The following is a 15,588-nucleotide window of genomic DNA, read 5'->3' as shown; positions in this document are numbered from 1 at the left end:
TGCGTCTACGTAAATATGGTAAAATTATTCCGTTCATCTTTTTGGAAAAATAATTCAATTCCTTGTCTTTCTAGTGATTGAGTACTAAAATATATCGCATTTTTGGAGAAAAAAATGGGCTGGCACGTGACAGAAAATTTCATCTATCATTTACCTTGATTTTCGATCCACGACATTTTTCTGACAATTATCGAAAGCGTTCTTCATTGTCGTCATTTCTTCGCGGACTGTCTCTTTTTTGGCATCAAGAATAGAAACATCTTCACACAAGGACTCACCAAACTCAGAAACGGTGTTCAATTCCCATTCCATTGATTCTAGATCAGTTTCGATAGCCTACATCAACGATTTATAAAATGAATGAAATATTTATGGCATTCCATTCAAAGTCCAACCGAATTACTAAACCCGATACCATATAAAAGATGTAACATACTAAGAGTGTTAACCTGCACAAACCAACTAAAATATGAATCAGTCAAAGCAAAATATTTTCTAAGATATGAGAGACATATAAAAGTATATATGTTTCATGTCGCAATTCCTCAATTGAAAAGTAAAGTACTATTTCTTTGTGTTCTGAGTAATTCTTATGTGTACCTATCTCTTTGAAGTTTGTATGTACCTATCAGTTGTAAGTGTACCTCTCTGTACCTTAGGTATAATTATCTTGTGCATGTGTACACTTCTAACCTTAACAATAGCATTCTGTGATTCCACTTCATGCATGGTATTCCCTATTGTCGGCCACTGTCCCGTACGTTTATCCATCGTCTTTATTCGAGCATCCAATGAGGTCTTTCTTTCGTTCCAATCAATGAGACTCTTCTCTTGATGTTGTTGTAATTTCATATAATGACTTTTCATCCTTTCGAAGAATAGAAAAAGTTAAAACGTCGCCGAGTGCCCTATCCCAATGAGCCACGTCACCATTCAATATCACGACGCTTATTAAAATTTTCATTTGACAACAAAAACCCCCCAGCAAATTGACGCAATTATTTGAATGGTTTGAAGAAAAATAAGAAAATACTAGCGAATATTGAAGAAAAATATGAGAATATTTATCATCATTATCGTTGAGGGCAAAACTTGTCACGTTTGTTTTTCACCCGTTTTCCAGCAATCTATTAGAGGAAATTTAATACTTATTCATTTTGCTAATTGAGCGCATATAAATTTTTTTACTTGGACGACTCATAAAAACGAACAGTGCATAAAAATATACTTCTAAGTTAAAGTTTATAATTGAAGGAGTGGAACATCATTACGAGATGGCCTGCAAGCCGATAGGTTTCTCATAAAATCCATTTTGAAAAATCTTCTAAGTGCGTTTGCCTTTAATCAGTGGCGGATTACTAATTACGGGTCCTGTTGGCTAAGACAACGTTGTTGCACTTTAAGTCGGATATCTATTCCTCTCACTAAGTTCAGTTTCTTGATGACACTTGTATTCCTTCTAAGCTCTTTTGCCTTTCCCATCTTGTTTTTGTAACTCTTAGTACCAACAATAAGGAATACATTTAAAGTTCAAACTTGATGAGTTCTGAGCATCGCACATTTGAACAGTAGATCGCACGTTTTTTAACAGTATAAATGGTCTAAATTAAGAACATTTAACTAGTTCTAAATAGCAAAACCAAAAACTAATTATGCCTCGATACAACAGGCATCTCAAAAGCCCGGGCCTGAAGGCTTCAGCCAACTTAGCCTTCTAAGTAATCCGCCACTGGCTTTAACCGGAGTTTATAGCTATATCTTCATAAAAAAACGAACGTCTTACTTTTCACGTTGAGATTTCAATAAGTCGGCGATGTTGGAATGGTTCTCCTTTAAAGACGAGATATCTTGTCTCACAGTGGTACGGACATCTTCAGATAGTTGAGAATCGATGCTCAACTCTTCACCCATGTTTAAAATATTAAAGAGATCGCTCTCGCCGTCCTTGAACTCGTTAGAAAGTTTCTATACGTTAAAAGAAATAACATTCCAATGTGTCATTATTTTTAAAACAACTTGCTTCAATTTTTAACAAAAAAAAGAACGTGGTACAAAACTCCAGGATCGCGGTGTTCATTGTGTCAAAACATGCTTAGGATACGATGTGCCACAGAGAATGTCTTATCGTAAAAATTGCTGTTTCTACAGCCCAAAATTTCATTCAAAGCAAAACTAATTTATACTTCCAACTGATTTCCAATCAATCCTGGCATGTTACAGTCATCAAGGGCGATCCTTTAACTTATAGATTCTCATGAATCTTATACAGTTTAGCGCCTTCATTGGATGTAAGGTTAAAAGTACATTTCTTTCAGGTTTCTATTCTGTAGTGTTAACGTCAAATTGACATTTTTCTCTGTCTCGATCTAACCTAATTATCTCTGTGTGACTGTTGTCCATCACATTGTACGCGTGTACCCAAATATCCCAGTATACCATCATATAGCACAGAAGTACCCAGCTATTTTCCCATACCTCTAATCCATCACATTGTTTCTGCACATCAGCAATGTTACTTCCAATGGTGTCCATGTCTTTCGCATCCTCTTCGATACCATCAAGCCATTCGTGAAGAGGTTGAGTAGCAATTTTCCAATTTTCATATTTCGATGATTGCAGTCCTTCTTTCTCTTGGATTTTCTCCTCTAATCTACAAATGTCGATTTAAAAATGCATCCATTCAAATAAATACGTTAAGAATTAATTGATACGTACAAAAAATTAACTTTTTCAACGTTTATGAAAGAATAATCAAACAACATATGATAAACAAAGATTGCTCGTAACCTACAAAACTTGTGTATTCAGAATAACAGAAACGTAAAGATAGTTACCCATCATAAAAACTTTTGTAGTAAACTCTATTCTAAAAATGTGAATTCTTGCATCTGAACTTCAAGAAGGAAATATTACTCTCCTTCTTCAGTAAAAAATACATTACATGTCGTGATTAATAGAATGTAATGAAAGGTAACTAAAAATATATAGACAATACTTTTTTATAAACCTAACTAGTGGCCTACACATTTAAAACGCCTTTAAAATGGACGTGGTCCATGACAGAAAAATAATGGACCAGCAAAAATGTTTCTGAGCCAATCAAAGCGCGCTATTTAGCCGGAAGTGACGCGTGCCATATAATAATACGGTCTAAAATTGAAAATAAGAACTTTTCTACTCTTCTCTCAACTTTCTACCTTCGATGATATTCCGAAGACATTTTTTCTTGTTCACCCTGCTGTTCGTCCATTGAATCTGCTTCCGACTTGACTCGACTCTTTTCATTCTTAACGACATTGGGATCGTTGAAGATCTCGGACGCAAATGCCGAAACAGTTTCCATTTCGGAACGATTTTCTTTGATTTCATCATCAGTTTTCTTAAAGGGATGAAAATATATTCAAGAAACAAAAACAAATGAAACTCGTTTCATTTCCTAGAAGCGCATACAATTGCCATGACGCAGTTTGAATGGTGTAGAAGGAGCTGGGAGTTTTAAAAGTTTGTTTATAGCACACACTACAATTGAAAAAGACTGTTTACATAACGCTTACATGTATAGCTATTACTCAACTTTATTTTTTGAAATGGTTCGTATTGCTGAATGTTTTTAACAAAACATCAACGTGGCCAATTTGGGAAAAATTCACAGGACTTACGACTTCGACAATTTTTTCGTGACCGGCTGAAATATTATTGACGCAGGTTTGTTCACAAAACATAAAACTATTTTTTATCTCTTTCCATGCACCAACTCAATTTCTGGTCAGTTTTTATTCTGTAAAAATTCACTCCTAGCTTCTTTTCTATTCTGCTGAAAACTATGGGAAACAGTTTCTGTGCAACGATGCCAGAAAATGAGTCAATAAATTGGAAATACATTTAATGTCCAAAAAGTTAATGCTGAATTTTTTATATTCAAAAGCAGTCGAGTTCTTCCATTTACGTACTTTTAAGTCAGTAAACTTCTTCTTCAATCCATCCAAATTCAAAGCCATGTTTTCAAATTCAAGAAGATCACTTTTAACCTTCACATGTTTGTCTCGCAATGCTTGACTCTTGAATCTCCATCTTTCTAGTTGATCTCTTTGAGAAACATCCAAAAATACAATTTGGCTTTGCACGCTATGAGAAAAGAGATGGGGGAAATAAATTAATCCCAGTCGAGGGGAACAGGGTTCTGACATATTTGTCGTCATCGAGGGGGACAGGGTTCAGACATATTTGTCGTCGTCGAGGGGTTATACATCTTTCAGTTTGTCCTAGTCGAGGAGAAGAGGTAAAACATATTTGTCCTATTTGAGAAAGAAAGACGTCCCATATCTTTGTCGTATAGTCGTGGAGGAGAGCAGTCAAATATGTTTTCCGAGTCCTGGAGTAGAGGGTTTGGACATCTTCACAAAGTTCGGATGTTCTAACTGCAATTAATATCGTCATCTAATGCTTGAAAAGCTCAGTCTGTAGGTAAAGTAGTACGATATCAATTTCTGCAGTTAAAATGTATAGTAAATAACATTGACATCCATTCATTAGCACACCCCAAAAAAACCCGCCAAAACATTTGAGATATCAACTTTCTTCCCCTTTCCTACCTAGCTCTTCCCGTGATCGGTGTATTAGTTTTGGTGTTGTTTAAAAGTTCAAAAAATACCTTTCCCCTTGTGACGCCACGTTGTCTTTAAGTTCGAACCATTTGGTGCCCAAAGTATCCGCCTCGTTTCTAATGTTGTCTTTAAATGAAACGGACAAATGTTCATCTTGAATTATTGTATCTTTGAGTTGAGCAATGTTTTCGTAGTTTAATTCATGATCATTTATTTCCTGCGATAAAGCCTGCATTAAAGAATAAAAGGCGAGTATTATACAAAAGTGCAAACACTCTCAAAATTTACTCTTTTAAAAACATTCTCATATTTCATCTCCATGTTGTATACACAATGTTTATATGTAAAAAATGTTTATACGCAGGTTCTCTAAAACGGTATTTTTAACACATTTTATATTGATAATCTAAAAGCCAGATGTTTGTAAAGATATTTTTTTAATGTGTCAACAAGTGCAATCAAATCAATCTTGCAGACAACATACTCGATATAGACAACATTATATTAACTTTGCTATGTGCACGTTTATAGCAAGGAGCTATTTATATGACTGTTCGAAATTGGATTGATTGTAGCCCTACACCCTCATTCATCTTCACATTTTAAAAAATCTCAAAATTCGTCGTTTGAATAGCTGGGGGGGTGGGGGGTGAGGGGGGTGAGGGGTTGACACGTCCTCCTCAATTCTCACCCAGACGACACCAATACTCATGAGCATAACTTTTATAGGTTATATTACATTGTGATCTATTTAAAAAAAATTGTCGTCCTATTATCAACTACAATTTCAAAAAAATTTTTAGTTTATGACCTTCGACATCAAATGCAAAGTATATAATGTAATCAAGTCATATGCAGACAGAGATAAAGGCATTTAGTGAAAAAATGTTTCAGAAAATATTTCAGAACAATATGTGGGCTTCCGAAGCAAAAACAGTTATTGCTGTGCCACAGAATATTTCTGAATTGTTTTTAAAAAGATAAACATTTACTTTAAGTTGATTTTTTTGCAAGTTTTCGTGAAGTGCTTTTCAAAATGTTCAAAGTGTAAGGAACAATAGAAGTGGTGGATCTAGGGTACTTCAAAATGTTCAAAGTGTAAGGAACAATAGAAGTGGTGGATCTAGGGCACTTCAAAATGTTCAAAGTGTAAGGAACAATAGAAGTGGTGGATCTAGGGTACTTCAAAATGTTCAAAGTGTAAGGAGCAATAGAAGTGGTGGATCTAGGACACTTCAAAATGTTCAAAGTGTAAGGAACAATAGAAGTGGTGGATCTAGGGTACTTCAAAATGTTCAAAGTGTAAGGAACAACAGCAGTGGTGGATCTAGGGGAGTTCAAAATAAATTACTGAAGCTTTACAATTTCAACTACCTTGATAGGAAATATTTAATTCTTTGGGAAATTCGAATAGATACGTATTTTGGATATTTAAAATTGAGCACCTACAATTTATTTTGACTAACACTGGATCCGCTACTAAAAAACAGGTAGTAAATTTCATCCGAGGAAAGTTTTTCAAAATCTTCAGCATTTATTTGGTGTTATATATACGGCTTCACAGGACATAACCGTCGGCGTAAAGAAAAATGGCACACTTATAATTGTGAAATAATGTTAAATATATAGAAATATGATCCGATATTCGTCATTATACATCTCAATTGCTAGAAGACGATGACAGTTTCTTACCGTTAATTTCTCTTGGTTAATAAGTGCGGCGTCGTATCCTTTTTCATGTTGTAGATTTTCAAATCTTCCTTTGGCTTCGACGAGCCATTCTTTAAACGGATCGGTCAATTTCTTCCATTCCTCAAGCGTCAACTTTTCTTTTTGCGCCAGTTCCATCAATGATTCTGTAACGCTACAAATATAGAGAAGGAAGTTTACACGACGAAGTCCTTTAGAAAAACTGTCGAGAGCGAGAAAGTAAACTTAATTCCATCTAAACACGTGACGGCTGTTAACAACAAATTAAAATACTTCGACGAGAGCACTTGAGATACAAAGATTTTTATTATCTTGAATCAAATAAAGTCTAAGCCACTGTGAGTTAAATAGCAGAGATTTTTATAAGTAGAAAAGCAAATTTGAGTTTTTGTGAATGAGGTGGAGCACCGAGGCACTTCCAGAAACATTTCAAAATGAAAAATATGGACTGGTCACCCAATCTACTATGACAAAAAGATGGCGTCACGCATTGCATTATGGTACACTTATTGCTCCTCATTGAAGAAAAATAAACATTTTATAACACTGTGCAATACATAAATAATACCATAATTTCTAATTAGCAGCAATTTTAAAAAACACTTGAGAAAAACGACGATTTTTTTGAAAGCAAACATGTTTCGACATTATCAGAATGCCATCTTCAGTGCAGAATGGTTAGTGTTAAGTAATATGATACGTAATATGATATGAATAAATTAATTACAATGAATAGGAATATGATTAAGTTACAAAATTATAAAATATTTACAAAAAAGGAGAAAAAAAAAAAAAAAATTAAGTATTAAGAACTTATAACAAAAAATATTATTATAAAGTAAATATAGTGTTGTAGTGGTGAACTTGGATATTTAAATCGGGATTAGTTTTATTAATGTGTAGAGCTTCCTTGATTTTGAGTAAGAAAGTGGATTGATTAGTGTCGATGATTTTAAAACAGGAAGGTGAGAATTTGTTTTTACATGAAGGAGAGGCTTGAAGATGTTTGTAGATAGTGGAGTTTTTGTCTGTGTGAGCATGTTCCTTTATCCTGGTAGATAATTGGCGAGAAGTTTCACCAATATAGCGGGAATTACATCCCGCACATGAAAATTGATAAACTACCATAGATTTGGAAAGTTCGGGAAGTGGGTCTTTAAACGAAAATAAAGATTTTATTTTAAAAGGTGTGAAAATAAGTTTAACGTCAATGTCAGTGCAGTAGCGTTTAATGATTTGTGTGAGTTTGCGTTGTGTGTGTCGTGAGTAATCACCTATGTAAGGTAGTTTAAAATAACGTTTATTGTCAGGTTGTTGTATATCGTTAGTGTTAGTTGTGGAGTTAGATGAGTCACTGCTTTTCTTGTTGTCCAAATAGTGTTGTATAGTGTTGTTGATGAAATGAAAAGGAAAAGAATTACGTTGGAGAGTGAATATTAGTTTCTTTAAATCACGTTGAAAGCCGATGTCTGTGTTATTAAGTTTCCGTGCTCTGTCGGTCAGTGTTAGTATCAGTCCAATTTTGTAATTTAATGGTGTGAAACTAAAAAAGTTAGTCAGTAGTCCTGTATATGTTGGTTTGTGGTATGTAGAGGTCATACAGTTTTCATGTGATTTAGTTAGTAAGATGTCAAGAAAGGGTAACTGATTGTCTTGTTCGGTTTCGTATGTAAAGTTTATGCTTTGATGTTGTTTGTTGATGTATTCGTAAAAGAGTAATGCTTCGTCTTTGTTATGAAAAATACAAAAAATGTCGTCAACGTATCTGCGGTAAAATAAAGGTTTGTTGTTGCTGAAAACTGTATGACCTCTACGTACCACAAACTAACATATACAGGACTACTGACTAACTTTTTTAGTTTCACACCATTAAATTACAAAATTGGACTGATACGAACACTGACCGACAGAGCACGGAAACTTAATAACACAGACATCGGCTTTCAACGTGATTTAAAGAAACTAATATTCACTCTCCAACGTAATTCTTTTCCTTTTCATTTCATCAACAACACTATACAACACTATTTGGACAACAAGAAAAGCAGTGACTCATCTAACTCCACAACTAACACTAACGATATACAACAACCTGACAATAAACGTTATTTCAAACTACCTTACATAGGTGATTACTCACGACACACACAACGCAAACTCACACAAATCATTAAACGCTACTGCACTGACATTGACGTTAAACTTATTTTCACACCTTTTAAAATAAAATCTTTATTTTCGTTTAAAGACCCACTTCCCGAACTTTCCAAATCTATGGTAGTTTATCAATTTTCATGTGCGGGATGTAATTCCCGCTATATTGGTGAAACTTCTCGCCAATTATCTACCAGGATAAAGGAACATGCTCACACAGACAAAAACTCCACTATCTACAAACATCTTCAAGCCTCTCCTTCATGTAAAAACAAATTCTCACCTTCCTGTTTTAAAATCCTCGACACTAATCAATCCACTTTCTTACTCAAAATCAAGGAAGCTCTACACATTAATAAAACTAATCCCGATTTAAATATCCAAGTTCACCACTACAACACTATATTTACTTTATAATAATATTTTTGTTATAAGTTCTTAATACTTAAATTTTTTTTTTCTCCTTTTTTGTAAATATTTTATAATTTTGTAACTTAATCATATTCCTATTCATTGTAATTAATTTATTCATATCATATTACCTATCATATTACTTAACACTAACCATTCTGCACTGAAGATGGCATTCTGATAATGTCGAAACATGTTTGCTTTCAAAAAAATCGTCGTTTTTCTCAAGTGTTTTTTACATAAATAATACTTTGGAATATTCGTTTGAACGAAGAAAAAAACATTAAAATTTGTGAAAAATCAATTAGATTATTGACCATTTAAGATGAAACATTTAACGAATATTTAGAAATGTTTTTGTTCGTATTGATTTTTAATGATGTTTTTTGAATTTTTTTAAATGTGATTCAATATTACCTTTTATCTTCAATGATCAATTAACCTAATTGAACGCTCACAAATGTTAATGTTTTTCGTTCGTTGCGATGGATATTCTAAAGTTTTACTGCTGTATCGCAACGTCTTATAGAAAGTTTATTTTTGTTTAATGTGTTGCAAAAGGTGTAAAATAGAAAAAAATTACTTTGTGATGTTTGTCTTGACATGCTTCCCTTTATTGTTCTACATTCATCTAGTCGCATACCTTAGATATTTTAGATGGACATTATTTTGAGCACGATTCCATTTTTCCTGTAATCTGCTCATTTCCGCTTTGACGTTCATCTTTTCCGTTTCTGATACGTTTTCGTCTTTAGTTAGTTTACCTACAATGGCGATGATACGAGCCAGCGCTTCTTCGTGACCCATGACATCTTGCTTGATGCTCTTAACACAAAGATACTCTATCACACATTTTTTTTCGAAAATGGGTATGATATTTTAACAATGTGTGATAACTGTGATTCTCACACAAGTTAGGAAAATTTGTAGGATTTACAATGTCCTCGCAGAGGTTTTTATGAAACATTGTGCTGTTTAAATAATATTTCCGTTGAACAGCCCTTTTAAAATGACTGTAGACTACGTTAAACAGTTTTTGCTAATCCCTTTTCATGTTTGAGAAATTCAGAGAATTCTTATGTCAGTGGCGTCGCGTTTCATTCAACTTTCTTTCAGTTTCCAGGCAAGTTTGGCATGAAATGCTCGGGCAACATTGTATATTATCAATAGTTCACCTGAAAGGAGCTCATTCCGTAACATGCAGCAACAACATTAGCATGACTAAACGTCACTCAAAACCACTGGTTGCGTAAACTATACATTGCATTGTTTCAGTGTTTCAAGGATGATGTTAGAGGTAGCATTCGAAAACTGTTTTACAAAGTCTATCGCCACTTGAAAGTTCTGTTCAATGAAGATATGATTGAAACAGCAAAATTTTCGTTCGTTTCAAAATCTTTTTAAAAGAGCACAGCCAAGCATGCATTGAGTGGAGTCACTCAAAACAAAAGCTCGCGAGGTGAGGCAGAGAAAGATGGCATGCTTTTGATGGAACATTCATTTTTCACACCTTTTATAGGTCTCAAAATATGATCAAACCAATGATAATTTGTCAGAGAGATAAAATTACCATGATTATATACATCTACAAATATGAATATACGCGGTGAAAATATAATTGTAAATGGCATGGTAATTTACATTAAAATAAATGATGCATAAAACTCTGTTGACAAAAAATCGAAGCTCGAACGTCGATTGACAATACACATAACTTTAAGTGTCTCATGCGCAAACAAATAAACAAAAAAAACAACATTATAATAGGGACTATCGGTATCTCACTTGTAATGCTAAATGTTTTTCTTTCAGGTTTTCTAATTCAGTGGATGTCTCTTGTATAGCATCTAGTTTCCCTTGAGTTTCCTCTAACCAAACGATAAAGGGATCAACATTCCTCCTCCAAACATCAAGAGATTCCCGTTCTTTCTTCGCTAGTTCCATCAACTTCATGTCTGCCCTGTTTGAAGAGCAAACGCAAAAACGTTTCTAATAATTCATATTGATAGCAATGGCGGAATATAAAGTGTCATTTAAAATGAGTTCAACTTATTCCTGGGTATGTATGACTGCATTATGTCGGAAATATTCAAAAACAACTTGGATTGGTAAAACTTTCTTCTACAAGACTATAACCACTAGCATTTTAATGAAAATATTTGGAAATCAAAACGAGCAGGAATGATACAACGCGTGCATGGGTTTTACTTTTAAAATTTTCCGCACGATGTTCTCGACACCGAAAAGTTTACTGCGGTCAGTTTTATTCAAAATGACAACTTGTTAGTTTCCAAGCCCACACATAAAAAATACCCGTGGTTTACTGAGCTGTCTTTAAATTTAATGCACAACTAATTCTGATGCAAAGACGATCGCCCATTATGTTTTCCTCAAAAACCAATGGCGCTTGCTGTTTTATATACCTTACACTCTCACTGTCTGACTTTTATTACTTGCAGTGACATACTTCAGTCAAATTTTAACCATGAAAGGCAAATAAAAATACAGAAAACATTATCGCACCATTTATTATTTTCATGGATCTTTACATTCAGTTTCGACCAACGATCCTCAAAAATTTCCATCTCTTCTGCAATGTGAACCTTTTCTTCATCTCGGACCACAGTATTTGACAACAGTTGTTCGCCTAACTTTACGATCTCTTCTAATACAGGTTTGCGACCTTGGATTTCACTTTCTAGAGTCTTCAAAAACAGCAAAATATTCATTAGGTGTTATGTTTTATAAAATGGATAAAGATACCCAAGTTATCCCATAACACATCAAGTTATCCAAAGACGCATCTTGTTATCCGAAGACACTCAGTTATTCCATATGAAACATCAGCAAAGGTATCTAAAAGGCTTAAGCTGGCATATACTCACGGAGGATTGAATGAATGGATGAAGAAAATTCCTAATTGTTCTCTTAATGCATGACGATGAATCTTTAAATTGAAACGATTTTTTTACTGTTTTAAATAATCCATCACCTAAAACTGTAATGGACTTCCAAATGATAGAATTTATGGTCTTTATTCTATTAATTTACATATCTTTTTCTTGCATTTATTCTTGCTGGTATAAGGATGATTTTGTTTTACGTCAAGTATGGCGTCAACTTTCAAATAAATGAAGCTTGTAAATAGAACACAAGTAGGTTTGCAGAATAACTGAATGAAGCATGATTTTAAGATAGTGGTGGGCCAATGATCGATTATAATTCGAGAGTTGATCGAAAACTTCAAGAGGACGCGACAATCTATCGCATTTTTTGGTGAAAAGGATAATCATTCGGTAATCACATCCATTGTGTGATCTATAACTTTCGTATCCCTTGGTTGAGTAGTCTCATTTTGTAGACTCTAACTTCTAGGTGATAACAATGACTGCTGACGGCATTAAGAAACTGTTTGGAAAACACTTGAAAACTTTAGGCTATCCCTTTGACCTCTGTGCAGGAGAAGAATATATGGAATGGATTTTGGTAGATTTTTCCGATTTTAATCGATGATTGATTGGATTAGTGTTTCCAGTAATAGATTTTGAAATCTCAAGCAAATCCCACAACAATTTTAACTTATGTAAATAAGAAAACGATTGACGATAAGTTCTCACGTTCGAATAACAGAAAAATAAAAAATTTCAAGATGTAGCTAACATGCAAACACAAACATTCAAAAGAAAGTCCATTAAGGTTTTAGTAAATATGTATTTATCTGGATGGTAACAAACACTGTTATCCTGAACAATTTACAAATGGAGTGTTTAAATTCAAAATGCTAAAGCAACAGTACAGTTGGCAATAATTGCTGAAAAATAGTATACGCATGCAGAGTGACAATATATGCAAATTTTTTTAACCAGATGCCGTCGGATAAGCTAGAACACTCCCCCTGTCCTGAACTTTACAACCATAAAAAGCAATAGGAGATTCTAAGCTTATCAGAGCAAAATCTAGTAAAAAATGGTTACACTGTGAGTATAGGACAAAATATGAGGGATAGAAACTTCTCCAAGAGAATATGAAATTTAAATTTACAGACACGTTATCTTTCTAAATTCTTCAATATGCTCCTATGCTCTACCATTTCTCTCCTACCTTGCTATATAATCCTTTATCGTGTTCACGCCAATATTATCAACCATTTACTCTCATGCTCTGCTAACACTCTTCCAAGCAGACCCACTTAAAATGTACGTTTTACTTTGACACGTATGCTATAATCCTATATCGGATTCCCGCCAGCATTACTATAATCTGCTAATTCTCTGCTAGACCCACTTAGAATGTACGTTTTACTTTGACACGTATGCTATAATCATCATATTAGCATTATGCACCCGCACTTGTGCTCTGCTAATTCTCTGCTAGACCCACTTAGAATGTACGTTTTACTTTGACACGAATGCTATAATCATATATCGTATTCCCGCCAGCATTACTATGCACCCGCACTTGTGCTCTGCTAATCTCTCTGTACGTTTTACCACTGCTATCCTATATCTTAGCATTACTATGCACTTGTGCTCTGCTAATTCTCTGCTAGACCCACTTAGAATGTACGTTTTACTTTTACACGAATGCTATAATCGTATATCGTATTCCCGCCAGCATTACTATGCACCCGCACTTGTGCTCTGCTAATTCTCTGCTAGACCCACTTAGAATGTACGTTTTACTTTGACACGTATGCTATAATCCTATATCGTATTCCCGCCAGCATTACTATGCACCCGCACTTGTGCTCTGCTAATTCTCTGCTAGACCCACTTAGAATGTACGTTTTACTTTTACACGAATGCTATAATCGTATATTCCCGCCAGCATTACTATCTTGTGCTCTGCTAGACCCACTTAAAATGTACGTTTTACCTTGACACGAATGCTATAATCCTTTATCGCGTTCACGTCGACACTATCATCCACTATCATTGAACCATCGTCTTCAACTTTTGAAAGCCAACTGTTAAAGGGTTCGACGTTCCTATGCCATTCATGAAGCAGTTGTTGCTCTTCTTTATTTAACACTACACCACGAATTTGCAAGCTAGTGAAAAGAGGGATACAATCAAATAAAATTCTTATTCTAACCAGCAATAATGAAAGGTTTGTTTCAACGTCGGATAACTCTTGGTCCTAACACTAGACTGAAGAACGAAGTTTCACTATCGTATAACCAGGAGTGTCGTAAGGACATTAAAAGTGAGATTTATTGATGGCAACGTGTTAGGCTAATGAAGAAGAATGCCAAAGATTCCAGCGCGATTCTTTAGCATCCCACTCGGCTGAAATGTAGATACGTATGTTTTAAAGTCAATAATAAAATTTGTATTAAATAGTAACTTTGCTATTTTGATTAATGGAAAGCGAGAGAGCACTTCCACTGTTTTTTTAAAAAAGTCAGAGGTTTTAGCCATTCCTGCTCCCCTCTTCCTATCCCCCTGTGTATAACACCTGATGAATAAGCTTTTCTGGAGTTGACAAGGAATCAGGCTATATGAGATAACTGTAAATGCAAGAGTGCAACATGTATCACCACCCAAGTTTCAACATTATAGCATCTCTTTTGAATACACAAGACTGTTCAGTTGTATGTAAAGCGATTCAAGTTAAAACCATAATGACGACACTGAGATAAAGAACAAGTGAAAGTTGAACTGTATTTATAAAGTAACACTCCTTGAAGACAGATTTACCTGTTAGATCTTCCTTTAAGAGTTTCGTTCAAAGCAACCCATCTACCGGAAAGTTCATTAGCTTGCTTTTCAATAGAGCTTGCTTCATTATCTTCAATCAGAGGATCATCGCTAACTGTTTGAGCAATAGAGAAAACTTCATTGATATCTGGCTCTTTAGACGTCAATTCAGAAATCAACTCTTGCGTCTCTACTTGTTGTTCCTGAACAAGCAACACGTTGTCTGCGATATCTTTCAGACCTTCCACTGCATTTTCCGTGTTTGCAAGCCAGTCGGAAAACGCCGAGAATTTGTCTTGCCAATGGCCAAATAAGTCACTTTTATGTTTGTCTTCGAGATCATCCAATTGCTCCTCAAGACTGATAAGGAAAAGAGGTATCTTTCAAATCAAGGAAGAAAAACATTTTCTCCGCATTAATTGGGCGAAAATTGAAAAAGTGATTTTGATGGTTTTCTTCCATCGCCAATTAATAAGAAATAGAAATATTAGACAATGCTCACAATCAATTAAAATATTTTAAATAAGGCTTGAACAAACGTTTCCAACATTACACTGATCATTTTCCTCTCAAAGGCAACAATTCACTTGTTATTCTGCGATGGTCGATGTCAAAACATGTTAAACTTAAATATTAACAAGAGCTCAAGGGCGGGCGCATTGTTTACAGCGCTTATTTATCTTTCCGATAGACCATAAGAGAGGCAAGGAAACAAAAACTTTCTCCTACTACTAAAAAATGAATATTTCTTCAGCAGTGTTTCAATGCCATTTTGTATGGTGAAAACGTTCGCTCATTTCAATAATTCAATTGAAAAGCCTTCATTTTATAATCGACGACCGTCTGCAATTGATAATCCACATATTCAAGAAAAGACTTGGGATACTACTTCCCCATACTTCATATACAATAATCGTCACAACTGAAGTTTGTAGAAAATTGTACCTTCACCGAGTAGACAAACAACCGCTGAGCAACATGTGCGCATTGCTCTGCGCATTTCCTACAAA

The 15,588-nt window shown here is 34.6% G+C and overlaps 1 protein-coding gene across 4 annotated transcripts in view; it reads right to left on the bottom strand.

The window, feature by feature from the left end:
* The window catches only part of LOC124442169 (utrophin-like), a 91,669-nt gene that overhangs the window by 27,399 nt on the left and 48,682 nt on the right, over positions 1–15,588 (bottom strand). For all 4 annotated transcript variants that reach the window (XM_046992650.1, XM_046992651.1, XM_046992653.1 and 1 more), the window contains 13 exons: positions 14,579–14,938; positions 13,755–13,929; positions 11,403–11,584; positions 10,665–10,839; positions 9,523–9,704; positions 6,297–6,468; positions 4,652–4,833; positions 3,951–4,125; positions 3,198–3,379; positions 2,476–2,650; positions 1,784–1,965; positions 694–868; positions 155–336 (listed from right to left, as the gene is read on the bottom strand). In XM_046992650.1, coding sequence (XP_046848606.1) covers positions 155–336; positions 694–868; positions 1,784–1,965; positions 2,476–2,650; positions 3,198–3,379; positions 3,951–4,125; positions 4,652–4,833; positions 6,297–6,468; positions 9,523–9,704; positions 10,665–10,839; positions 11,403–11,584; positions 13,755–13,929; positions 14,579–14,938 — 2,499 coding nt within the window. The remainder of the gene's footprint in view (positions 1–154; positions 337–693; positions 869–1,783; positions 1,966–2,475; positions 2,651–3,197; positions 3,380–3,950; positions 4,126–4,651; positions 4,834–6,296; positions 6,469–9,522; positions 9,705–10,664; positions 10,840–11,402; positions 11,585–13,754; positions 13,930–14,578; positions 14,939–15,588) is intronic.

The sequence above is a fragment of the Xenia sp. Carnegie-2017 genome, unplaced genomic scaffold (assembly GCF_021976095.1).
Source record: "Xenia sp. Carnegie-2017 unplaced genomic scaffold, XeniaSp_v1 HiC_scaffold_20, whole genome shotgun sequence".
Lineage (NCBI taxonomy): Eukaryota > Metazoa > Cnidaria > Anthozoa > Malacalcyonacea > Xeniidae > Xenia > Xenia sp. Carnegie-2017.
Note: the sequence above shows the minus strand (reverse complement) of the source record. Positions and strands in the feature narration are given on the sequence as shown.